Source organism: Phyllosticta capitalensis (assembly GCF_038381095.1).
Source record: "Phyllosticta capitalensis strain CBS 128856 chromosome Unknown BKA78scaffold_9, whole genome shotgun sequence".
Lineage (NCBI taxonomy): Eukaryota > Fungi > Ascomycota > Dothideomycetes > Botryosphaeriales > Phyllostictaceae > Phyllosticta > Phyllosticta capitalensis.
Window position 1 is genome coordinate 1,098,112 of NW_027117447.1, and position 24,285 is coordinate 1,122,396.

Sequence of the window (24,285 nt, forward strand, 5' to 3'; positions counted from 1 at the left end):
TTGATGGATATGTACAGGAGTAGGTGAAGTCCGCACACAGGTTGATTAAGAAGTCATCAGCTTGGTCACGTCTGGACGGAGACATTCAGAGTGACAATCACTGAAATCCGGAATCAGCAATTCAAGTAGAGCGCTACAAAGACTACAGGCAGTTGAACACGTCGGACAAGAGGAGAAACTGAAGTGTTTTGCTTGCATGCCATCTCGGATGCTTCCGCAAGTAAAGCTCAGACGCATGGTCAAGGGACGGGAGATCGGCGGTGCATCCGCAAGTAGTGCGCCCACCAAGGAAGCTTCATGCCACGTCCATCCAACACCGTCAACTCTCGCACTGCGAACCAAACGTTGAAAAACTATCCCCTTCTCGAATTTCCGGCTCCTGTCCAACATTGAGCCTTTGACGTCGCGCCACCCAACCACCCGCTCTCAATCGCTCTTTGGGAAGGAGACGAACGAAGCTGACCACCAACCTTCTACCGCCAACATGAGCCAGATCCAAGTACGTCTGCCCCGTTTGCACAACACGTCCACCGGCCAACATGCACACAGAACCACATATCGCGGCGGCAGGCATCACCGCGGCCCTCGCCTCCCTCGCCACTGACGCGCGCAACGACGCCCTCGGCCTCCAACTCCTCCATCAACGCCGACGACGACGACGACAACATCGACGACCTGCCATACCCGCTCCCACTCCCGCGCTCCCCCTTCACCGTCACCCCATCCCAATTCTCCGCCCCGGCCTACCTCTCCACCCTGTCGCACCGGCACCAGACGCTGTCGGACCTGCGCTCGGACCTGCGCGCGCGCTCGCAGCTGATAGCGCGCGAGCTGCTCGACCTGGTGAATGGAAACTACACGGACTTTTTGTCGCTGGGACAGGCGCTGCAGGGCGGCGAGGAGCGCGTCGAGGAGGTGCGGGTCGGGGTGCTGGGGCTGCGCGGCGCGCTGGGCGACGTCAGGAGCGCGGTGCTCGACAGGGAGGGCGAGGTGCAGGAGCTGGTCAGGGAGAGGGAGCGCGTCGGCCGCGCGGTGCGCACGGCGAGGGGCCTGCTGGAGGTCGAGAGGGGGCTGGGCGAGTGTGAGGATGCGCTGGGCGTCGCGCAAGGCGGTGCTGCTGCTGCTGCTGCGTCAGGCGCGTGGGCAAAACACAACTCCAAGAGCGCGGACGGCGACGAAAACATCGCCAACGCAGACGCATCCACAGTCGGCTCGTCCTCCACCTCCGACTCGGAATCGGACTCGGACGACTCCTCCAGCCCCGACGAGCAAGCCATGCTGCCCAGCGCAACCTCGCTGCCGCGCCTCCGCCGCCTCGTGCGGCAGTACCTCAGCATCCGGCAGCAAATGGCGCACATTGGGCCGGACCACCCGTTCCTCGTGGCGCAGGAGCCGCGGCTGGTCAAGATCCGCAACACGCTGCTGCTGGACCTGGGCGCCGCGCTCAAGCACGCCAGAGCCGCGGGCGAGCCGGGCAAGGGGAGGGTGCTGAGGATTCTGAGCGTCTATGAGGAGATGGACGAGGGCGGGGAGGCGGTGGGCGTGCTCAAGGGGGAGAGGGGGTGAAGGAGGAAGAGAGGGAGATGGCGTAAATGGGCACTGCTACAGAGAATTCGTTGCGTACGAGCGGGAAAGCACAGGTTCTATACCCCCACCAAAGCCGATATTTTGCAAACCACGGCATTTGCTACAATCTAGATGGGGCATGTAAAACAATGTCTCATCATTGCATCTTCTGCCTTGAAGTCGTTCAATTGCCTCCCCATGATAATACCTACATCGAGCTGGATTATCTCTCGTCCGTGGGTTGCAAGAGAAATGGAGAACCCAAGGCGGTGGGGGTGCCTGAAAGCTCCCTGTAGCCATCCTTTGAATGCTCAAACGTCCAAGTCTTCAGGGGCAAGGTGTCTAACCACTCCCGGTATATTCATCTTGATTTTGAACTCACTAAATGATGAAGTCTGAGAACGTGACTACAAGGAGCATTCGAGCACCCCACCCCCCAGTTCTTTTGCGACCGTCTGTGGACGGGCGGATGCAGACATGGATGGACATGACAAAGGGTATATATTTGTACAAATACCTAGCGTAGTGTGGATGAACGGCCACCGGCAAAGAAGTCCTTGTTCCCACACGGCCTATTCAACACTTTTCTTCTCTTCTTTCCTCTCTTCCCCACAGCAACGCGGTCGACTCCAAACGAGCAACTTCCCTCTACGCGGCAACGGCTGCCGGTGTCTCGACTTCTCTATCAATCAGCTCCTCGGGCTTGGGCGAGTCTTCGCCGGCAATCTCGCCGCTGAGGCTGAACCCGGGACCGTGTGTTGAGCTCAGCACCTGGGATTCACGTGTTAGCCATGCTACCAGCGAGCTCGTTTACCAGTCTCCCAGTGCGAGGAGTCGACGTTGAACTCGTATGTGACGTCGTCTACTTACCACCTCGTGAATGGACTTGGAGTAATTGTCCGGAATCTTGGCCATGTCGGCCTTGACGTTGTCCAAAAACACCTTGATGTTGGCAGCCAGCTGATCCGGCGTGAAGTCGAGGTTGCCAATCGCCATGCGCACGACACCAACACGCTCCCTGTACTCGGTGCCGCCGACCATGTCGCCCACGGCCGCGGCCACGCTCTTTGCGTCCTTGACGACCGTGTTCATCTTGGCGCTGGGCATGAGGCCCTGCGGACCGAGGATCCTGGCCACGTTTGCCTTCATCAGCTTGGGCATCGAGTCGGCGTGGGCGAGGCAGCGGTCGAAATCGATCTTGCCGGCGTGTATCCGCTCAAACACCTCGTCCTCGCCGACGACGGCGGCGCCCGCCTTGAGCGCCGCTTGGCCCGCCGGCGAGTCGCGCGCCGCGATGACGCAGATGCGCAGGTCGACCTTGACGGGGTGAGGCAGTCGCATGCGGTTGCGGATCGTGGGACCGCTGCGCTCGGTGCGGAAGCGGACGTGCAGTTCGTAGCGCCCCGTCACGTCGGGGTAGCGCATCTCGAAGGCGCGGAGGTAGCTGTGTGGATTGCAAAGATTAGCTGCTTGTCCTTCCTGGTGCTCTGCCACGCAGCACTGCTGCTCTTCGCCGCTCGCTCCTCCACGTATTTCCACTTCTACTGGTGATGGCGCCCCCAAACGTACCGCATCGCGTCCAGCAGCGGGAACTGCACGGCAAGCTTCAGATCCGGCGTCTTGAACGATTTGCTCAGCGCCCTTTTCTTGCCGCCATCTTTTTTCCTGGCCGGGCTGGCCGCGCCGCGGAATTGCTGCAGCGGTAATGATGTCGAGGCTGCTGCGGCAATGGCTGCCACTCGTGCCGGCGTCGGTCGTATCGAGGTCGTTCTGAAGGTTTGCCGGCCCAGCTGGGCCAGACAGCGCGGTGTCGAAGCCATTGGACGGAGGTGTTGTGGATGCTGCTCGTTGCCCGCCGCCGTCAACTTTCCGGGGATCAAGCCACCGCGGCGGCGGGTTCTTCCGGCCGATCATGCTGGCCGGGCATGCGCCACCGTTGGAGCAAGTCGTGGCACATGGAGAAAAAGCGACCGCAATGTCATCTCAAAAGACGTATAGCTAGGGAGCATTAAAACCTTGAAGAGAGCTGGACCACCAAGTCCTTTGTCGAGTCACTTGCTACTAAGTTCGTACCAACCCTGAGGCATTCAAATGGACTCGATACACGACAGGACTTCAAAGCAATTCGCGATTCAAACTCCAATTCAATCATCACCCGAAACCGAGACATTGCAGTCCATAATTGGATAACTACCTTACAGCAAGGAGCTACGATACCGACAGCCGTTAAAAACATCGAACATGACAGCGTAAATCCAAAATCAAAACCAACGGTGAATGCGCGCCAGCACCAAGAGCCGTGGCTAGATATTACCAGAGGAAAATAAGGACATCAGAAACATACCAACACCACAACGCCTCGATCCCCGTTTTGTCTGCCCCGTTGCCGGAAAGCCCTACGTGAGCGGAAACACCGCAAGAAGACGCTACTAATAGAAGGTAAAGATACGACGGCTCGTCGAAGGGGTATAATACTGCAAGCACTCGCTCCGTCACGCCAGAAAAATTCCTGGGTGAGAATCAGACGTCCGCCAAGGGTTCTACTTTGCGGCGTCCGATTCGAGAGCAACGGCATTTTCGTCAAAGACGACGAATTCCTCCTTCTCGACGAGCGACTCGATGGCTTGAGCTTTTGACGCGCTGGGCGAGGCAGCGTCTTCAGCTTCAGAAGCCTCTTCGAGACCTTCATCGGCGACGACAGGCTCCTCAGCCTCCTCGGCGTCCTCGGCTTCGTCAAACTTGCACTCCTTGGACAGCGACGAACCCTTCTCCGGCGCGGTGCCATCGACAATGACGTGCGAGTTGGCGTCCAAGCCCTCCCCAAAATAGTCAGAGGCGGGGAGGTCCGACAGCGGGGAGCGATCTTGGTCCATGGCATCCTTTTCGAGCTTGCGGCGAAGTTTCGTCTTGACCGACTCGTCATTGGCGACTTCGTCTTCGCTCGCGGGACGCGACGAGGCCAGACAATAGTCAGGGGGCGGGATGTTCTCCTTGCCCTTTTCGCGGGCCTCGTTCCTGGTCTTGGTGTCCGAGTCGTCGTCGGACGAAATATCGAGAATGTTGGTCGAGTGCTCCATCAGGTTGGTTGCTTCTTGCTCAGGGGAGTCTTCGTGGATTTCAAAAAACCAGCCCTTGGGCATAGACTCTTCGAGAGTCGGAACCTTGACTTCGGCCAGAGCCGGGCGGGCCTTGGTCGCCTTGGGGGACTGGACCGGGCTGGAGATGGAGCCGGTGATGGCGGCGTCAATGGAAAAGGGGAGGCCAGAGGTGCGCTTGGAGCTGCGTCCGAGGCCAAAGGACGGGGGTTCCACACGGGTGTAGGGGGAGCCCGAGGTGCGGCGCTTAGAGAGCAGGCCGACGCGCTTGTGCTTGGGGGAGCCCCTGCTGGTTGAGATGGAATTGGCGGCAGTGGTGGGGGCCGAAGATGCTTTTTGAGCAGCGGGCGCTAACGGAGTGGACAGACGAGATGAGGATGCGTCGGCCTTGATGGTGTTGAGGATGAACTTGGGAGCCTTTTTGGGGGAGCCGTCTAGAGACTTGACGCGCTTGGTGGGGGAGTCGGAGAGGGCGGGATCGACATTTTCGCTGTCGAAGTCGTCGTCAAAGAAGGTGGGCGCCAGGCGACGCTTGGACGGCGAAGACGACAGCTGCTTGCCCGAGGGCGATGCAAAAGAAAAGTCGGCCGAAGGGAGGGCTACGGGTGATGATGAGTACGGCAATTGATGCAGATGATTGATGCAGCGTGACGAGAGCAGCAAAGAAGCAATGAACAATGACGAGCGGTTAGAGCTTACAATTCTGGCGGTTCTTTGCGTTGGCCAGGTTCTGCAGGCGGGGGCTGTCGAGGACGGCAAAAGGCTTGCGGGTAGTAATGTGAGCCGTCATGATTGATGGTCACGCCGTCGGAGTTGATGGAATTGGAGGTTGATGGATGCTGGAAGACAAAGTGTTGCGGAATTTGTGTGGTGGGCGGAGCGCAGGCGCGGACGTGCCGACAGTCGATGGTTGAGCGTGTTGACGTCGGTCCCGCGGAGGAAAAGTCCAAACAAACAATCAGTCAGGCACGACAACACGGCAAATGGGTCGAAATTCAGAGAAAAAGGGCGTAGGGATGGAGTCGCAGGGCAAAGGGCGAGAAGACGTGAAGATGAGATGACAGAAGGCTACGGAGGCGTGGAGGACGAGGGAGTATATCGCGCGCAGAGGACGAGGGGGGCTGGGGGCGGGCGGCAAGGAAGTCGTGTATCGAGCGTGTGTCTTTGGTGTCGCGCCGGCCGTGCTCTGCAGCTCCCGTCACTGGCGCCATGCAGTGCCAGCTCAAGCTCGACGCTTCGACTGGCTCCATCAGCCCAACCCCCCGCTTCTATCCACCTCCACGTCCGGGGTTACGCGCTCGACGCGCTTCGCGGTCGCGTCGACATGTCTTATCGTCTGACCTGGCCATGCATCGACGTTTCACTACGCTTCCTCATTCGGCAGCGCTGATGACCCGGCTGAGCAAACTCCACATGGCTTGATACTGCTACCTCTGTTTCCATGTCTTGCCCACCGAACCGTCTGCATCATGTCGTCGTACCGATCAAACACTACTCTATGAATCCGTCCGTCCTTACGTCTGTGCCGCGTCCGTCCGCGCCGCTGTGGCCCCAAAGAGTCAGGCAGCCATCCAGGTACGGGTGCTCCGCATCAAGTCAAATCACCAACATGACACGGAGCTGCCATGGCACCACCAAAATACTTGATCCTCAACCTTCGAATGCTTCTGAACGTCATCATTTCTGTACAAGAACAAAAAGTCGAAAATGTGATCCAATGAGCCCGTGGCAACCCGCCACGTGAAGTGCGGAACCAAGGTTGCAGGGATACATCATAGAACCCCGCCATGTTCAAATCCGACCACAACCACCTCAGCCATCGACTATATCCAATGCCACTGCCCCTTCCACCTGCGCCGCCCAACATTATTTCTCGGACGCTTCAACTGCTCCTCAACGACGGAGCGCCCGACGCCAGAGGTATGCATGTCTGATTGCGACCTTGCTGCTACCTGTCGTTCCACCCAGCTGACGACCTCTCAGAAGATGCGCCAATCAACGCAATGCGCAGGTGACTTGCTCAGATACCTCGTCTTTTCATGTTGGGGCTTCTTTCCAGTCAAATGCTTCGCCCAATTCTGACACGCCTCAAAGCTGTCTTGTCCCTTGTCTTTGCGAACCCCTTCACTCCTAGGGGAGATGCCTCCGTGCGCCTGAACGAAATGCAGGTCATGGGCACGCACAACAGCTATCACAAAGAAGTCAGCATCCTTGGGAGGCCCTTCTTTGAGCTCTTGATGCCGTCGCCGCAAGATTACTTTTACAGCCATGCCTCATTTCCCAACCAACTCGATTACCAAGCCGTGCGAAGTCTGGAAATCGACCTCTACGCAGACTATGAAGATCCCGGACTGTTTGCTGACCCGCTCATCCGCCGGCTGGGGCAATATCCACCTCCGACCAAGGAGTGGTCTGCGCAAATGAAAGAGCGAGGTGCAAAGGTGTTTCACATTCCCGACGCAGACGTTGAGAGCGTGTGCCCGACCTTCAAGGACTGCCTGACGCAGCTGCGAGACTGGTCAAACAGCAATCCTGGCCATCTGCCCATTCTCATTGACCTGGAGTTCAAGACCGTAGACGAGCGCATCGTCGTACTCGGCGGATCCAAGGGCGAACAATGGAACGCAACAAACATTGGCTACGTCGACGAGGAGATTCGCAGCATCCTGACCGACTCGCGACTCATCACGCCCGATGACGTGCGCTTGGCTGCCCAGGAGCACGCCAAGAAGCAATTGACGCTTGAAGAGGCCGTCCTCCAGTACGGGTGGCCAACCTTGGACGAGAGTAGAGGCAAATTTCTCTTCTACATGGACAATGATTTGGATGGGACTCCGCCCCTCCGCGACTTTTATCGCGGCAAGGATCGCAAAAACCTGGAAGGTCGCGTCATCTTCACAAACTCACAGCCTGGAGAGGCGGACGCTGCATTCATAAAAATGAATGATCCAACAGGGGACAAGCTCGAAGAAATACAGAAACTTGTGCGCAAAGGCTACCTCATTCGGACGCGGTCGGACGAGCCAATCAGATCAGTGCTCTTGCCTCTGGACAGATCCAGAAAACGACTCGAGCAGGCTTTGAGTAGCGGAGCGCAGATTGTCAGCACCGACTGGCCAGTCATGGGCATGGCGAGCAGATATGGCACCGACTATGTCGCTGAGCTGCCTGGACGGAGTCTCGCCAGATGCAATCCGGTAATAAAACCAGAGGGTTGCAAGGACGACGACCTCCTAGAGACGACTGGTTTGGGAGCATCCAGAGTAGCGAGTCGTTTGTTGATGCAGCACTAATGTCGGTCCTTGTTTTTCTGCTGCAATGCAAAGAATGCTAAGCCACGCTCTGGAACCTGAAAGGAGAGGCCCCTCAAAGTTTATACGACCAAAATGGTAGCTTTCATGCACTTCAGCAGCCTAGAGTCGAATTTCAGAGCAGGTATGCCGAAATATAATGCGCAAGTGGAACCCACGTCACAGAATGAATAAGTTCCGTCTGCAGTCGGCCTCAAAGAGGCACACGGTCAGGCCGATGTGCCTTGGCGGTGAAACTGGTCTGCGTCAGGGAGCGGCCTCTCGGAACCCGGGGGAGGCGTCGGATTGCTCGCAGCATGTGGAGCGGGCCGCTGGGAAGCCGCTCTGGTGGAGACGAGAGAAGCGCCGACTGCAGAGTCAGCGCAAGCAACGCGTCAAACAGGGATTTACTCCGTGTCGTGGACGTGGTAAAGTGACGTATTTGGCGATGAGAACAGAAGATCTACCACGTCTGGAAGGTGGTTTGGTTCAAGTCACTTGACAACCCGGGTTGACGTGGGGAACTGAGGGGAATCTTGGAGAGCAGCACTCGGCCCGAATCGCATCTCCGCACCTTTTCTTCTCCATCATCATCCCCAGAAACACCGCAGACTCCACTTCGGCCGCCTACCCGGTCTTGACCATTCAAACGGCGTGGCGAATTTCCAGCCTGACAGCAGCATGGACCTCTGGGCTTCCGTCACGAATCTCAAAAGAAAGCACCAAAGCATCGATGCATCTAGATGACCATGACGGAGGGCCACAAACTTTGGCCATCTCAGCTCGGCGTCAGCCCGTCAGATCCCCCTAACAGCCACCACGGAAAACCGGGAAAGAGGCGCTCTCTCAGTGGTTGCCCGCCACACCATCATGCACGACACTTTGCGGCTCTTGTCAAAGAAGCTTTCAGATTTTTCAATTCGAGCCTGTCAGCGGCTTGTAGGGCATCCAATCAGCTCCGTCCTCAACACTTCTTCCCTCCAACAAGGGACGCACAGATGAAAGTTTCAAGGGTTTTATGGAACACCAAGACTCGGCACGCTTGCGGCGTTTTGGCAGGTGCCGCTGCATCTCCATGTGGGTACACGCGAGCACTCTGCAGTCGTCATTTGTTGCCATGGCCTCCTGTGCGCAACTTATGGGGCACTGAGTCTCGAGTTGGTCTTTTGCGGAGGGCCAACCTCTTCATTCGGCGCGAGCCAAGGCGTCCTAGTCGCAAGAAGACAGCATCATTGCTCAGTGATGCGCAACGGCCATGTGTACGACAACGGTACATTTTGGTTGCTGCAACTCACTACGCCAACACGATCTGATTGCAGCCCACTAGGTCTAGTTGGAGTGTGGTAAGATTTTGGTCGCTCGTCTAATGCAGAATTTGACAAGCTTCTCCCATAATTCTAGAAGAAGCGCCCCATGCGCTCTCCCCGCATTGGTCTGACGCGTTGGTATACAGCTTGCGGAGTCCGGCTTTGGAGGATAGGCCGTCCAACCCCGACGCCGTCATTGCGTCAACTGACCAGCATGTCCCGGGTAATTAGGACGAATGCTCGACACCACCGATTTTGGGATCCTGCAGCAGGTAGTTGCTCCAAGGGTAATCAACCCTGTTGCGTACAGCGTGCCTCTTCCTCCAGCAGCTGCTATATCAATGTGCTCCTCCCCGTCCTGACTTTCATCCTTCAGCTCCGCGCCGACAACATCCAATATGGCTCCTTACTTTGGTCTAAAAGGTGGATGGTTAACGTTTTGGGTAACCGTTGCATGTGCAACGGACATGACGCTCTTTGGTAAGTTGGGACCGTCACTTTTTAGCAACCAGTCTGACAGTTGCAGGTTATGATCAAGGTGTTTTTGGAGGAGTCGTTGTGACCCAGGACTTCTTGGACACGCTCAACCTAGATGGCAAGACCACCATGATCAGCACAGTCACTGCGATTTACGACATTGGGTGCTTCCTCGGAGCCATAATGGCCTTTATGATTGGTGACAGACTTGGAAGAAAGAAGTCGGTCCTGCTGGGCACTGCCATCATGTCCATCGGTGCCATTTTGCAAGCGGCTGCCTTTGGTGTCCCTGAGATGATCGTCGGCCGGTAGGTACATGACTCGGTGGGATCGAGCTGTTCTAACGAATTCGGTCTAGGATTGTCGGTGGCATTGGCAATGGCATCAACACTGCTACAGCACCAATCTGGCAAGGCGAGACGTCCAAGGTTAGCTGGCGCGGCAAGCTAGTCATCATTGAGATGATCTTGAACATTGCTGGTTTCTCCCTGTCCAATTGGGTGACTTATGGCATGTCGTTCGCTGGTGGTGGAGTCTCCTGGAGATTCCCCATTGCCCTCCAGTTTCTCTTCATCTTCATCCTTTTTGCGACGGTGCCGTGGCTTCCTGAGTCCCCAAGGTCAGCTCTTGCCCTGATTTGACACTGGTCATTGCTAACAGGCTTTAGATGGCTCATGGCCAAAGGAGATGTCAAGCAAGCCGAACAAATCCTCGCGGACTTGGAAGATATGGAAGTTGATTCTCCATATGTCCAGGCAAGCTCCAATGACATTCAATGGGCTGTTGAATACGAACGCGAAAATGCAATTCGCTGGCGAGACCTGCTTCGCGGGCGTACTGGAAACCAGGGCGGAACCTGCACGATCCGCCGCCTTATTTTGGGCATGGGGACGCAAGCAATGCAGCAGTTTGCCGGTATCAACGTTACGAGTTACTACCTCCCCTATGTCTTGATCAACTCGGTCGGCCTGTCCAACTCAACTTCTCGTCTGCTCGCCGCGTGCAACTCGGTCAGCTACCTTTTGTTCAGTCTGATTGGCATTCCCAATGTCGAGAAATGGGGCCGGCGAAAGATGATGATGTACGCCGCAGCAGGGCAATGCGTATGCTGGATGGTCATCACCATTTGCCTTCGATACTCAGTCCCGGAGATCACTGCCCACAAGGAGTGGGCGTCGGCATCAATTGCCTTCTTCTTCCTGTACTACGTCTTCTTTGGCATCGGATGGCAGGGTGTGCCTTGGTAAGCAGCAGACCCATGTCTTTGGAGTGCTCGGCCACGGCTAACAAGGGCTCAGGCTGTACCCGGCGGAAATCAACAGTATGAGCATGCGTACCAAGGGCGCTGCCCTCGGAACTGCGACCAACTGGATCGTCAACTTTATGGGTAAGCTCAACTCTTTAGCACGACTTTGATAACCATGTTGCTAACACGCAATGGCAGTCGTCGAAATCACACCCCCTGGCATTTCCTCGCTCGGCTGGAAATTCTACATCATCTGGACCGTCTTCAACGCCGCCTTCGTCCCCATCGTCTATTTCTTCTACCCGGAGACGGCCGACCGGTCCCTCGAAGACCTGGACCGCTTCTTCATCGACAACCACGACATCTTCGTCTTCAAGTACCCCGAGGCCATTTCATCCAGGCGTCCGTTCGAGTACGTCGAGCGCGAGCAAGCAGAGGTGCGCCGCCAGAGCAGCATCAAGACGGGCGACGTCGTCGCTGCCGTCGAGGCGCATCGGCGCGTGTTAGCGGAGAAGGAGCAGACGGAGAAGATCGATTCTGTTTAAACGAGTTGCACAAGCTACACATGAGAAGTCTTTGGAGCTGGGATTTTCCTTTTTCCCTTCGATACCTCTTCCCTTTACTTTGACGATGCAAATAGAGTCCAAACGATACGAAAGCATAGAGACGAAATCACACACCTAGATGAATCACTTGCACCAATTGGAGCGGCAAAGCATGCGGACTATTCTCGCCAAGGTGCGACTATTTGCTGCTAACTGGGACGGCAAAGCTTGTTTGCCGCAGCCGTTGGAATCCGCATCAGAATGGGAATCCTGCTCGGCACCTCTCGCCGCTGTTGATGATGTCGATGTGCAGCGCAGCGCAGCTGGATGGGTGCATTAGTCCCCAGCAGAATGAACGCATTGACATCTAGCATTCGTCCAGTCAGCCAGTCCGACTCATCACCCTCGTTCGGCGATGAATGCTCCTTCTGTGCACGTTACGAGTCGCTCCTCAGAACCTCTCTCTGACCCATGTTGGGCACGGTAGGCCGAAGAAGAAATATCAACGTCAAAGGAGAAAATCGCGCGGCAAATGGGGAGCACTCAAAAGCGTTGAGGCCAGAACGCTCTATCCGAATTCTTTCGTATTAATGACAGCTACGTCCAGCACCCTTCATCCTTGCTCCGCCTTGGAGTTGACATTACTTTTGCAGCCCACCCATCGCATTGGGGGAAAGCGCGAGTTGCTCCTTCCACATCCATCCACCTTCCGCTTTCCAGCTAGCGTCCCCTCTCGGTCCCAGACCTAACCCGATCTCCTGCACTCTCCCCCAGACCAGGCTTAGGACCTAGAGCCTAGCCGCTAGATGGCGTCTGTGCGGTAAACCACGGCTTTAAAACCTCATTCGCAGCCTCAAACGCTCGCGTTGGAGCCAGTCGATCCCTCAACGCCCCCCGACACCCCCGGTGGCTCAGCCTTACTGTGCCATGACGGGTGCCTGCCGCAATCCCCAATCTTCAGTCTTTGAGGGCCGTCGATGGGGATTGTCCGTCTTTTCGTATTTCTGCCGCTGCGGCTGCGGTCTGGACTGCGCGCGTCGGGCGTGGAGTTCGTCGGCATGTGATGGCAGTTACCACTGAGGTTATCCATCTACCTAGCCAACATCAACTTCACTGGTGCGCAGGTGTTGGACTGCGACTTTCACAATTCAGCGCATGCTGTTTAATCTTCTTTGAGACTCCAATTACAATATATGATTTCGTCACAATTCGCAGGTTGTTTTTGATCCCACCGAGTCCATCCACGAGACAGTTTCAAAAGAAGAACAACATGCAAAGGACAATGGCAGAAAGAAAAGAAGAAAGAGCAACGAAAAGACATCGGCCTCTCTCAACTCTGGTTCCAGATTGACCCTGGAAGCAAATTGGTCAAGCAAAAAAATCCGGTTGACCGACGCCATGTGGCGCCGACAAGGCTAATCAGGGGGCGGCGCGCGGGACGATGGAGTAGTGGAGCTTCTCGACACCGCTGCATCTCCTCGCTCATCAACGAATCCAGACATTTGGGCTTCTTGTCTTTTTGGGCGGTGCCGTTATCACACTCTACCCCGCCTCTTTTCAGAGAGAAGAAATTGCAACGATCCTCGGTGGCAGCCGGTGACCATCGCGTCTGCCGCTGTCTCTGGCGCCGGCTACCCACGTCATGAGCGCGTGGTACAACTCTTCCCAATGCCTTTTGATTTGTGAGAGTGGATTGGTATCTGGATGCCATGAACTGTCGAAGTCATGCTGGGCCTGAGTGCACTTGCAAGCACACCGATCTTTCTGTTCTTCCAAATCCGCGCTGACCGCACCGTAGAATGCGCAGAACAAAAGAAAACGCCTCTGACTGTCTCTCAGCCTCTGTTCCTTCAAGCCACGCCGCACCGCTGACGGACTTGCAGAGAGGAGGGGGCACGCAGAGGCTGAAGGGGCCAAACCACCACCAATCTCGCTCCCTCCTGACCATGGCAAAAGCCCCCCAAGGACGTTTCTCCTGATGGCTTTCTTTTCTATATCTGTGTCGTGCCGTCTTTGATGGCCTGCTTTCCCTCTTCTTTTTCTCGTCATTGTTGTCAATTGTCGACCCAATCGTTGTCCCTCTTTTGCCCAGGCAGGCCTCCCAGAACACTTTGTTCTGCGCATACCACTCCTGAGTCTGTGACTCGGCCGCTCTTTTAGACGTTTCTGTTTCTCGCCCCTCATTCTCTGCCCTCTCGCGACTCTGATATTTTGACATTGTATCTATCCACCATGTTCCCCAAGTCCCTCACAACGGCCGCGGCCCTCGCGGCCCTCGCCTCGACGGCCAGCGCGCAGGTCGACTACACCAAGCTGGACTACCACGGGCACTACTTCCGGCAAGAGTGGATCAACCAGCCGCTCAACGTGCAGCGGCTGGACCCGATCCTCAACCCGGGGACGCTCAGCCCGCACGTTCACAGCTTCATCGGCGCGCCCGTCATCAGCGCAAACACGACCTACGCCGACACGCAAAAGGCCAGCTGCAGTCAGGTCTACGTCAAGCCCGACAAGAGCGTCTACTGGATGCCCTCGCTGTACTTCCAGAACCCCAAGAACCAGAGCTTCATCCGCGTGCCTGAGCACCATAGGGTTTTGTACTACTTGTGAGCAACACCTCATTCCTCTTCTTCATCCGCTTCCTAGGGGCTAACGGCCAACAACAGCAACCGCGCGTCGGATCCCAAGACGGGGGCTCAAGACTTCAACCTGATTGAAGAGTTCCCGCCCAACTTCCGCATGATTGCGGGCGACTCGATGCTGCGGTCGGCGGCCGCCACGTCGCAGATGCAAGGCGCCGTCGAGTGGTTCTGCCACGGGCCCGACGTCAAGTCGAGCGGCTTCCCGGCCGGCTTCACGTCGTGCGCCAACGGGCTGGCCGGCTCCATCCACTTCCCCTACTGCTGGAACGGGCAGGACTTCAACGCCTCGGCGCCCATGGCCCACATGTCGTACCCGGCGGGCCAGTACCCGGACAGCGGCGCCTGCCCCTCGACCCACCCCCACGTGCTGCCGCACATCTTCATCGAGTTCTGGTTCGACGTGTCGTCGTTCAACGGCATGTACGGCGCGGGCGACACGCCGTGGGTCCTGTCCAACGGCGACCCCACGGGCTACAGCTTCCACGCCGACTTCCTCAACGGCTGGACCCCCGGCGTCCTCCAGAATGCAATGAAGACGTGCAACATTGGCGAGAGCGGCGAGCCCCTGTCCAACTGCTTCGACGTCTACACCGACGCCGAGCGCAATGCCTGCAAGCAGCCCGCCATTGTCGACGAAAAGGTCGATGGCTGGCTGCCCGCGCTGCCCGGCTGCAACCCCATCCAAAAGGGGCCTGGGAAAGCCACGCCTGTGACAAACTGCAACATCAACCCTACCATCAACGGCAAGGCTGCTCCCTCTGCGGCGTCGTCCGCGGCGGTCGGCACGTCGACTGGTGCGGCTGGATCCAAGAGCACCGGTGTCGCTGGTGGCAACCCAGGAAAGGCCGTCTACTCTGGCATCCAGTCTGCTGCCGCTCCCGTGGCCTCTGCCATCGGCTCACTGACTGGTGGAAGCGTGGCCAAGCCCGTTTCCAACGGCGCTCCGGCGGTTGCTGCTCCCGCAAACTCTGGCTCTGGAGCTTTGACTGGCGGCAGCGCGGCGAATGCTGCTGCTCCCGCTGCGGGCGACTCATCCTACTCTTCTCCTGTTGCTAGCTACCCGTCTTCCGGCAACAACGCAGTCCCAGTCCCAGCCTCGTCGTCCTCCAAGTCGTCTGGATCAGGCTCTGGCTCCGGTTCTAGCTCCGGCACCTCCAACACCAACTCGGGGTCGGGATCAGGAGACCACGGATCGATGCCCAGCGCGTCGTCGCTGACGCTGCCGTCGTCGTGGGCGTCGGCGGGCTGCTACTCGGACGCCGTGAGCCCACGGTCGCTGTCGGGCGAGACGCTGGCCTGGTGGGGCGAGAAGATGACGGCGACGGGCTGCGCCAACCACTGCGCGTCCAAGGGCTTCGCCATCTCGGGCGTCGAGTTTGGCCAGCAGTGCTTCTGCGCAAACTCGCTGGACCAGAGCTCCAAGGTCGACGACTCCAAGTGCGCCATGCCGTGCGTCGGCGCTGCCGGCCAGACGTGCGGCGGTGACGGCTTGTTGAGCGTCTACACCAAGGGCGGCGCCAACCCCCTGAGCGCCGTTGCATCTGCGGTTCCAATCTCGGCTCCAGCTGCGTTGTCTCCTGTTGCCAACCCCATTTCCAAAGGCTCTGCCGCACCTGCTCTTCCTATCGTGTCGTCCCCAATTGCCTTGCCCGACTCCAAGAGCTCTGCTGCGCCGGCGGCCCCTGTTGCGGCGTCTCCTGTTGCCGACGCAGGCTCTGAGGGTTCCGCCGCTGACTACGCCTCCTACGCCGAGCCTACGACCACACCTGCGGCATCTCCTGTCGCCGAGTCGGAGCCCGCAGTGGAGTCAGAGCCCGCGAGTACTCCTGCCGAGGATACTTCGTACGCTGCACCCGAGGAGACACCAGCATACGCAAGAAGGCACGTTGGCGGCGGCGCCATCGTCAGAATGTAAGGGAAGATGTGGTGGCATCACATAGTTTCTCTTCTTCCTATCGCAGGTGGACAGGCTGGCTTGGAGTATTTTGGATCTTTCCCATTCTTGCAATGTCTTAACATACGTACCCTTCACTTCTTTCTCTCCTTACGACCACTTAAGACCTGGGTCGATTTGGATACGATGCTTTTCGAACGATGAGACTTTGGGACCGGGGAATCAGTTGGGCTTGGATGACTTACGCTCGTTCTTTTTATTTGACTAGGTATTGATGTGTATACTAGAAGGGTAGAGAATAGGTAGAGAGCAACTCAGGACCATGCTTCAAATCACCGAGCCTCGCACCTCAATCGCCATGCCGTCGACCTCGTTGGCCCAGCCAGGGAACTGTTATGAACGTCAGTCGACCAATGCGAGCGGCAGGGGATTTTCAGTACCGGGCTCGCCGTCCAAATGCCTGGACCCGTGCCAGAACTCGAAGAGAAGAAATGGGGAATCCCACTCACCATGGCCCTTGCCCAGACGCCGACCTTGTCACCCGCTTGCAACGCCTCGACAAACCCGTCTGCATCTCCTCCGTCGCCTTCCTTCCACAAAATCCGGTGCACCCGGTAACCCCTCTCCGCAACGCGATTGCTCTGGAGCTTCCATAACCCAACTTCCTCGGTCTCGTGCACTTCTTCAAGCAAGCCCGTCTCCTCGTTTTCCCGCTGCTTGGCTAAAGTGCGTGGAACAAAGCGCAGAGATGCAGAAGCAAATTGCTGGACCGCGTCGGCGGGTTTCGCGACGGGGTTTGTGTTGTAGTCAAGATGTGGCAAGGCGGGTGGTATTGCTGTCGATGGTCCGATGGAACTGGTCGGGCGAATGATTGAGGCGTCGAACCATGAGTAGGAATGCTCGTATGGATCTTGACAGTGGCAAGGAAAGATGAATTAGACAAGCGGTTGAATTTTGAACACGCATCAGAGGGAGAGGTATATCATGATGAAGCAGCAGAAAAGAAAGGGTTGGTCTCGTGCTCAAAGACCCCGCCGACTCACGAACAGAACGACAACCGATGGCTGCATACCGTCTCCTCAACAAAGGCAGCGCAAAAAGGAAAAAACAGTAAAGAAAAATCAACATACCCAAACCCCTCCTGTCCTGGCTAACCCACCCCTGATCGCGGCTCCGGATGCAAAAGCGGACCTCCCTCGGCGTGGCCCTCACCAACTCGCCGTCCTCACCCTCAGGCACGGGCAACGGTGGGCTCGCCAAATACAGGTCGGCCACGCTGTTGCCAGGCGTCGTGGCGGCAGTATACCGCACGCGGTCATGGCGCTCCGCGCGCGCCAGCACCGGCCAGTACTCTGCGTAGTCGAGGATTGGAATGACGAGCTCGATCGGCAGGCTGCAGGGTGGCCGCATGAGCGCTCTCTTGACGGCATGCACGTCGCCGACGAGTGGCGTGAAGTCTGCTGCCCGTGCTGGGTTGGGGTTCTGGTGGCCTGCGGTGCTGGCGCTTGCTGTTGCTGCTGCCGATGATGATGAGGATGCGTCGTCGCCACCACGTCCCTGGGGAGGCCGCAGGGCTTCGTCGGCCGCGTCGAGGGCTTCGTCCAGTGCGTGCTCCATCATGCGGTGGAAACGCTGTAGCGTGCCTTGGATGGATGAGGATAGAGCTGAGAACATGGCGTGGATGAGCTGAACTGCGAGTCCTAGGTGCTTGCAGACAGGGTTGCGATTTCCCAATTGGATGTCTGTTGCTACTCCAAGCTCTGATAAGGCGACGTCGAATGGAAGGAGAGCAGACCAGGCCGTAGATTTGAGCCACGTGATGTTAGTTGGATTTGCTGTTTGCCACTATCCGCAGTGGTGCAGTTGTTTTAGAGATGGATAGATCGAGGTCGAGATCTACAGCGGGCGATGCCCCACTACACAGGAATCTTGGAATGACCTAGATTACACGTGATTCTCCTTTTCAGGTGTCGGGTGTCTTGTCAAAACGCCAATCAATGCTCCTTAGTGCTCTCTGAGGATTTTAGATGAGTAGAATATCCAAAAGTATGTGTACCTTGGCGTGCTTGGTTTGTATAATCTTGGGATTCGCGCCACCGACTGCAAGCCAAGACCGACGTCATGGCGCGAGAGCTCTTTGCCCCAATGGTCCAGAGCTCCAGAGCTTTGTTGCAATCCCTGAGAAATGCCCTGTCGAGACTACAGCCTTGCTAAAACATTCGTGATGTTTCCAATTGCATTTGGTGCTCCTCACGACATGATACCAATCATGATCCTGCTGGCGACAGCCACGACGATCCAGGCAAATCACCAGGATGCTGAAGAGCAATTATTTTGTTGATCTCGCATTGGGAGAATCTCCCCAGTCGAAGCAAGAAACATGACTCCAATCCCGACCCAATGATGCCGAAAACGATATGAACCTGCATTGTGGATATAATACAATCTTCCAGCGCTTCCGCACGCCAACGCCGCCAAATGGCTTTCATCACGTCGTTTACACGTATCCTGCCCAAAATTAGCCAAGAGTATTCCCGTGCCAGCAACCGCATGTTCCTTATATGGCGAGACTCACCTTTCCTGGCACCCTGGAAAAAGAACCTCACGATAAACACCTGCAGCCCAGCCATTGTAATCATCATGCAGCTCTCGATGATGCTGAAGTTGAAGATGCGGCGCTCGGTGCTGCGGACGGTGCTGAAGTTGCGGTTCTCGCGCGTGCGGAAGTACTTTTGGTTGCGGTTGATGGTCGACAGCTGCGACGACAGCTTCAGGATCGATTCTTCGAGCACCGACGTTTGCTCCGGCGGCGTGCCCTGCTTCGATGGGATCTTGGCGCGCGACTCTTCGTTCTCGACCTGGCAAGAGTGTCCTTCGTTAGCAGCTGCGCGGCGCGTTCGTGTGGTTGTTGTCGTAAGGGGCTGGTGGACCGCGTGTCGCAAGACTGGCTTACCGCAATCTCAAAGTCGATAATCTTCTCGGCAAACGTCGACATTTCGTTGTTAAAGCAGAAGCGGTACTCGCCCACGTCGTTGGCCGTGAAGACAAAGTCGGCCTGCCGCTCCTTCGTGCCGTCCATTATGACCTTTTCATTGGGACCAACGACCTCGTAGTCAATGTCGAAGCTGCCGCCGGATTGGACCTGGGAGAAGTGTGAGCGCGCCACAAATTCATTGTTCCGCAGGATTGGTGCATCGCGGCTGCCAGCTCGTAGGTAGACGTACAGCAAAGTAAAAGGCCACCTTGGGACCTCTTTGCTCAACGTTGGTAAAGAAGCATGATTTCTCGTGAGCGGCAAGCTTGTAGGTGAGGGCGGTCGATGACACGGCCGTGGCAAAGAATGCCACCAGGCTGGAAATCAGCAGAGCGGCGTGCATCGTGGGCGTGCGAGGTTGGCGGAGGAGCGTCTACAGCTTCGGGGTTGGGACAACAACCGCGGCGAGAGCAACGTCGCTGCCGGATAAACCCCGGCTATAAACCCTGGCCAAACACGGCATGATCGATTTAGATGAAATTTATGCTCAAGTCTATCAATATTGGAACAAAACATGAATTGAATGGTATATCAACACAACAACACCAATCTCGTTCACCCAACCGGGCACCATGCTGCCAAAAAAGCACCCTTCCATCGCCACCGGACATGAAATCACTCCCTGGTCTGAACTCGTGTAATCAGATACTCTCGCTCTTTCAATGCCTGCAGTGAGGCCATACATAGAAGACGCTGAAAGGAAAACTGGGCGCCCAGTCTATGCACACCACGCTCTCCGCCACTGGCCAAGTGCTCTGGCGCTAATCCGCTTCCTTTGACTGCTACCCATCAGCCCTATCTAGCGCACTATGCATATGAGCATTTGAGAATCCAAGTCATGCAATGGTAAGACTCTGTGCTCCCCTCCCGCGATTATTTGATGACAATTGAGTCCGCTTTACTCCAGGTGTTTCGAGCCTTGTTGACGTGGTCCAAACCGAGGTAGACGCTGTCTTCTTGCTGGGCGTTAAGCTTGTCGGCGAGAATATCGTCTGGACATAATTAGCGATGAATGGTATCGAAGTGGCAAGTGACTAACCGTCTTCTAGCGGCTCGACCTTGGGGTAACTTGGTCCTCCGATGATGAGGGCAAACTTGATTTTCTCAAACTGCTTGCCCTTGATGGCGGTCCGCTTCGACAAGCGCTCCTTGGTGTCCTTGAATGGCTCGTTCTACGTGACGTTAGCAGCGAATATAGAGAACCCAGGTTGCCGACTTACAGGCTTGACAACAAGAAGGAAGGGAATTCCGTGCGGCTTGTTTGGCTCCTTGTCAAAGTGGTAGCATGAGACTGTCGTTTCTCCCGCAGCTTTGTCGAGTGACTCCTCCTCCTCTGGACGCTTCTCGGCATAGAGCGTTGTGAACTCCTGTATGCTCAGAGCACCCTTGTCCCGAGGGACTTCTTGCTTGAATCGGCAACTGGAAACCTCAAAAAGGCGGACCTTTGCGGTCGTCTCATCATCCAGACCGGCCTTCTTTTGCAGCTTTTTGATCACGTCTTCCATCGTCCCGTTCTTAGCTACCAAGATCTCAAAAGGCTCCTCTTTAATAATGCCCTCCGGCAGCCATGAGATCTTGATTGACTTCATCTGATCAAGTTCGGCCAAGCTGTACTCCAGAATCTCGTAGTACAGGGCATCTTGCCGCTGATTGAAGCCGCCGTAGGCGTTATAGGAGAGAGGGTAGAGAATGTTGCTCAAAGTTTGACTTTGCACACGCTTCACTGCAGTCTTGGGTCTGCCCGTAGTCGTATTGACGGTGGTGAAGCGAACGTGGGTTGGCTCGACACTCAAGTGCTCGGCCACCTTGAGCGCGACCTGGTCGTACGACCACTTTTTACTCATCCACAGGGTAAACGTCGGATCGGGGTTGGTCGGGCTGGTAATTTTGGGGCAGAATTGAACATGAACTCTATTCAACAGATGGTCGTAAAACTCGCGCACGTCGGCAAAGCGGTCCGTCGAGGTGTAAACCGAGGCTTCCTTCTCCGAGAGGGATTTCTGTACAGTTACGATGTCGCCGTCTTGGATCTCTGACGACAGAAGAGTGACCTTGGGTTTCATCTGCTCAATCATGTTTGATTTGATCTCTTCAAACAGCCTCAAGTTGGTGCCAGCTGGCATGTTGAGGAGCTTGAGAATCTGGGGACAAAGGTCAACGACCTTGTCGTGACAAGCCGCATAGAAGGTGCCGATTCCGAAAAGAGTTTGCTCGTCGGGGTCAAAGTACTTTAGGAAGAGCATGATGGGCTTGTTATTGGCGATCCCCTTGAGGTCGACGTGAGCATCTCCAAAAATGGGCTTGCCATCCTCCGTCTTCTCTTCCGCCTCTTCCATCCACACCTTGAAGTTGCCAGACTTGGAACCGAATTTGCCGGCGGCCTCCTCCACAGTCATGTCGGGAAAGTGGATCGGACCGTCTGGCCGGACAGTCCCGTTTTGGCGATTGACCATGGCCCAAGGGCGAAGGAATTCAGGGCTGCACTTCATTTCGTCGGCGATTTGCGCCGTGAGCTCGGCTATTGTCGTCGTCTTGAGAATCTTGTAATTCTTTGGTGCGGCCTCGGTCGACTCATCCTTGGTCCATGGCGCGATGTCGAAGCCTTGATGCGAAGTAAAGTTCTTTTTAGTGGCGACGGAGACGGTCAGGTAGAGGTGCATCTCTTCGCGTTCCTTCTTCTTCTGTTCAATGGCAGCGCGCTCCTCGGCGAACTTTTCAGCTAGATGATTATTAGCCTCCTGGAGCATGTCCGAATGCGATAGACTGCTTACCAAGATGCTGAGGCGGCTGCACATTTTCGTCGCTGAGAAGCACCTGATCCAATCGACTTTCGCGAATGTATACCAGCATGTAAGCGCTCATGGATCGTTTGGTAGACCACGTTCGTGTGTAAGGGTTCCGGTGCTGTCCGTTGCCGTTCATCATGTTCGTGTACTCGCCGCCAAAGTTCTCTTCCAGAGCTTCCTTTTTCGTGGCGCGCGTGACTCTGTCGTCGTCAAACTTGTAGTAGTGACCGTCCTTTGTCGGCTTGATAAATGCGTAGTAGTGGCCGGCGTTCAAATCGCCGCTGTGGACAAGAATTCCGTGCAACCGGTAAACATATGGCTCGGAGCGATCCGCGCTCTCCGACAAATACGGCGACGCATCCCAGATCTCGGGGAACTCGTAGCGATCATTCACCTTCATCATCGCGTCCCTGTTGAAGTCGTACTCGAAGCGCTTCAGTTGCAGGTGAAGGACATCGGGGAAGGTCTCGAAGATGACGCCCTTGTTTGCGTCTTGCAGTCCGTAACCCTCGGCAAAGTACTTGTTGTCGCCGTCCATGACCTCGACTTGGACGTAGTCTTTGAAACTGTCGTCCAGATTCTTGTTGCCACTAACGTTCAGCTGAATGTCCCAGAAATCCTCAATCCTCGATGATTCGTATGGGACATTGATGCAGGAAATGTACGTCTTCATCTTGCCGGCAAACATCTTGGCCAGCGCATTCTCGGCCTCGGTGCCCTTCATCTTCTTTTCCAGACGTTCCATCAAAACTCTTGACAACTCCTGCACATCTTGCTGCTCAAAAATCTGTCTTGTGTCCCAGCCAAAAGAAGCGGTGAGTTCGTTTGTCGATACGGCGACATTGCTGGTTTGCAGCTGGTAAAAGAGTCTCTGGAGAGCGTATGCGCTGTTGGTGCCGCGATCGGGGTCGTCCTCGGTTGGAATCTGATACACGGCCTGGCGGAACGCATTGGTAAAGTACAGCGACTGCAGCAAAGAGTTGAGATAGCATGTGGCACCCTGGTTCTTCAGTCCCACCATGCCCGTCTCCTTCTTGGAATCGTAATTGAGGAAGTTGTGCCATAGTACTCCGGTGGGGTCCTTGATGACGCGCACATAGGCCGTGACGTTGGCCGAGTTGTTCTCTACCAGCGGGCGATCGCGGTCTTCCCATGGCGTCTGGAAGAGCTTTCTGAGCTCGGCAAATCTTGTAAACCCCCAGTCGCCTTCCTCGGCAGTGAATCTGTGGTTGGCGGTGTGGTGGACGTAGATGGACGGATCGTTGGGATTCCACAGGACCAGCATGAATTGAACGCAGGCGTACCACTCCTCGGGCGGCTTGTCCTCGAAACCCTGCTCAAGGTAGAAGGAGGCATGGTCGGTGTTGTTGCCGTAGGGGAAGAAGAGTATCCTCCACGGATGGTCGGCGCACTTGAAAACGGGACCATGCTCCCGTCTGGACATGTTCCTCCACTCCTTGATCTCCCAAGTATTCACGGCTTCAGCTTCGGTTTCGAGGTCCGGCAGCTCCGACATGAGCTGCTTCTTCATGGCGTCGAAGTCGTCGGCGCGGGGCTTGGGCTCGGCCTCTGCGTCGTCCATGTTGTCTTCGGGTGAGATGATGGCCACGTCCTGCTTTTCATCGTAACCGGGGTCTACGAGCATGTCGCTGCCGAGCTGTGAAGGTGGTGAGCGGAGGTGTGGGTGGATAGAGCCGAGTACAAGCCAAGGCAGCCAAGTGGGAGAGTAGAGACAGAACGAGGGCAGAGGAAGCTTGGGAAGCGCGTCACAAGCTCTCGAGGGAGTTAGCGTACCTGGTCCATGTCGGCGTGGCGCGAGCAGAGGTGATGGGTGATGCGGGCAGGCAACGGCACCGAGCGCAGTGCAGCGCAGCGCAGCAGCAGGCAGGGCAGGCTCAGGTGTCGCGCGGTGGTCGAGGACGTGGCACCCGGATTGGCAAGGGCGATGCGGGGGGGAGGTGGGATGCAATGGCGAGCGGAGGATGGAGTGGAGAGGTAGGTTGGATCCAATAGCTTGCGCAGCTTTGGAGGGAGACAGGTAGAGGACGAGGTCATTCAAAGTAATGTTGCTGTAAGGAAGGGCTCGCTAAGGCCTGGCGGCGGGGACACAATGACGAACGACCTACTGCCCGAGGGCGCTGCACTGGCACTATCTACCACTAGCAACGCCGGACTTTGCTCACTGGCCGTACTGCGCCCTGACGACGCCTGCAGAGAAGTAGACAAGAAGCAAGAGGAATTGTTGTTGTAGTTCAAGTCTCTATACATGATCCATTCTCATCCGCCTCACTCAAGTTGGCCACAAGGAAGGCATCGTCGAGCGCCGCCCGTGAAAGACGACCTGCTTTCAGCCTCCGTCTCCTTCAACACGTACCTAGCTTGACCTCGGCCTTGGTGCCAGTA

General features: G+C 56.4%; 9 protein-coding genes across 9 annotated transcripts; 4 read left to right on the forward strand and 5 right to left on the reverse strand.

Annotated features, from left to right (window-relative positions):
- Positions 1 to 484: 484 nt before the first annotated feature.
- Positions 485 to 1,566, forward strand: BKA78DRAFT_298337 (oligomeric golgi complex component, COG2-domain-containing protein; the record flags this gene model as incomplete). The annotated part of the gene is made up of 2 exons (XM_066886896.1): positions 485 to 499; positions 550 to 1,566. The coding sequence occupies 2 exons, from the start codon at positions 485 to 487 to the stop codon at positions 1,564 to 1,566; spliced, it is 1,032 nt and encodes a 343-aa protein (XP_066741261.1).
- Positions 1,567 to 1,945: 379 nt separating this feature from the next.
- On the reverse strand, positions 1,946 to 3,407 carry BKA78DRAFT_322018 (mitochondrial 54S ribosomal protein uL1m). Its single transcript, XM_066889085.1, has 3 exons — positions 3,136 to 3,407; positions 2,437 to 3,010; positions 1,946 to 2,337 (listed from the first exon to the last, which is right to left on the reverse strand). Exons 1-3 carry the CDS (start codon positions 3,384 to 3,386, stop codon positions 2,215 to 2,217), a joined length of 948 nt encoding a protein of 315 aa, XP_066741262.1. The 5' UTR covers positions 3,387 to 3,407; the 3' UTR covers positions 1,946 to 2,214.
- A 699-nt stretch (positions 3,408 to 4,106) lies between these two features.
- Positions 4,107 to 5,451, reverse strand: BKA78DRAFT_355511 (uncharacterized protein; the record flags this gene model as incomplete). Its single annotated transcript, XM_066891912.1, has 2 exons — positions 4,107 to 5,260; positions 5,361 to 5,451. 2 exons carry the CDS (start codon positions 5,449 to 5,451, stop codon positions 4,107 to 4,109), a joined length of 1,245 nt encoding a protein of 414 aa, XP_066741263.1.
- A 1,070-nt stretch (positions 5,452 to 6,521) lies between these two features.
- BKA78DRAFT_187938 (uncharacterized protein) lies at positions 6,522 to 8,185 on the forward strand. The gene is made up of 2 exons (XM_066883525.1): positions 6,522 to 6,581; positions 6,645 to 8,185. Exon 2 carries the CDS (start codon positions 6,701 to 6,703, stop codon positions 7,952 to 7,954), a length of 1,254 nt encoding a protein of 417 aa, XP_066741264.1. The 5' UTR covers positions 6,522 to 6,581; positions 6,645 to 6,700; the 3' UTR covers positions 7,955 to 8,185.
- A 1,471-nt stretch (positions 8,186 to 9,656) lies between these two features.
- On the forward strand, positions 9,657 to 11,526 carry BKA78DRAFT_255309 (general substrate transporter; the record flags this gene model as incomplete). The annotated part of the gene is made up of 6 exons (XM_066884985.1): positions 9,657 to 9,738; positions 9,785 to 10,043; positions 10,094 to 10,354; positions 10,403 to 10,978; positions 11,034 to 11,122; positions 11,180 to 11,526. 6 exons carry the CDS (start codon positions 9,657 to 9,659, stop codon positions 11,524 to 11,526), a joined length of 1,614 nt encoding a protein of 537 aa, XP_066741265.1.
- A 2,388-nt stretch (positions 11,527 to 13,914) lies between these two features.
- On the forward strand, positions 13,915 to 15,678 carry BKA78DRAFT_236573 (uncharacterized protein; the record flags this gene model as incomplete). Its single annotated transcript, XM_066883860.1, has 3 exons — positions 13,915 to 14,132; positions 14,193 to 14,936; positions 15,372 to 15,678. Coding segments are annotated over 3 exons (1,269 nt in total), but the record flags the coding sequence as incomplete, so codon positions are not given.
- A 711-nt stretch (positions 15,679 to 16,389) lies between these two features.
- BKA78DRAFT_298342 (uncharacterized protein) lies at positions 16,390 to 17,736 on the reverse strand (the record flags this gene model as incomplete). Its single annotated transcript, XM_066886897.1, has 4 exons — positions 16,390 to 16,452; positions 16,572 to 16,972; positions 17,106 to 17,126; positions 17,193 to 17,736. 4 exons carry the CDS (start codon positions 17,734 to 17,736, stop codon positions 16,390 to 16,392), a joined length of 1,029 nt encoding a protein of 342 aa, XP_066741267.1.
- Positions 17,737 to 18,559: 823 nt separating this feature from the next.
- Positions 18,560 to 19,439, reverse strand: BKA78DRAFT_355516 (emp24/gp25L/p24 family/GOLD-domain-containing protein; the record flags this gene model as incomplete). Its single annotated transcript, XM_066891913.1, has 4 exons — positions 18,560 to 18,570; positions 18,638 to 18,920; positions 19,016 to 19,204; positions 19,287 to 19,439. 4 exons carry the CDS (start codon positions 19,437 to 19,439, stop codon positions 18,560 to 18,562), a joined length of 636 nt encoding a protein of 211 aa, XP_066741268.1.
- A 530-nt stretch (positions 19,440 to 19,969) lies between these two features.
- BKA78DRAFT_298344 (ubiquitin carboxyl-terminal hydrolase 21) lies at positions 19,970 to 23,685 on the reverse strand (the record flags this gene model as incomplete). The annotated part of the gene is made up of 5 exons (XM_066886898.1): positions 19,970 to 20,088; positions 20,136 to 20,268; positions 20,317 to 21,815; positions 21,868 to 23,539; positions 23,677 to 23,685. The coding sequence occupies 5 exons, from the start codon at positions 23,683 to 23,685 to the stop codon at positions 19,970 to 19,972; spliced, it is 3,432 nt and encodes a 1,143-aa protein (XP_066741269.1).
- Between the last annotated feature and the right edge of the window lie 600 nt (positions 23,686 to 24,285).

What these genes read in the sequence shown, in the direction of transcription:
- BKA78DRAFT_322018 (XM_066889085.1), bottom strand. Translation starts at nt 3,386, where the DNA reads ATGGCTTCGACACCGCGCTGTCTGGCCCAGCTGGGCCGGCAAACCTTC. An exon ending in CCGCTGCTGGACGCGATGCG is followed by an intron (nt 3,011 to 3,135) that starts GTACGTTTGGGG and finishes CAATCCACACAG; the next exon opens with CTACCTCCGCGCCTTCGAGA. An exon ending in CCAAGTCCATTCACGAGGTG is followed by an intron (nt 2,338 to 2,436) that starts GTAAGTAGACGA and finishes CGTGAATCCCAG; the next exon opens with GTGCTGAGCTCAACACACGG.
- BKA78DRAFT_187938 (XM_066883525.1), top strand. Translation starts at nt 6,701, where the DNA reads ATGTTGGGGCTTCTTTCCAGTCAAATGCTTCGCCCAATTCTGACACGC.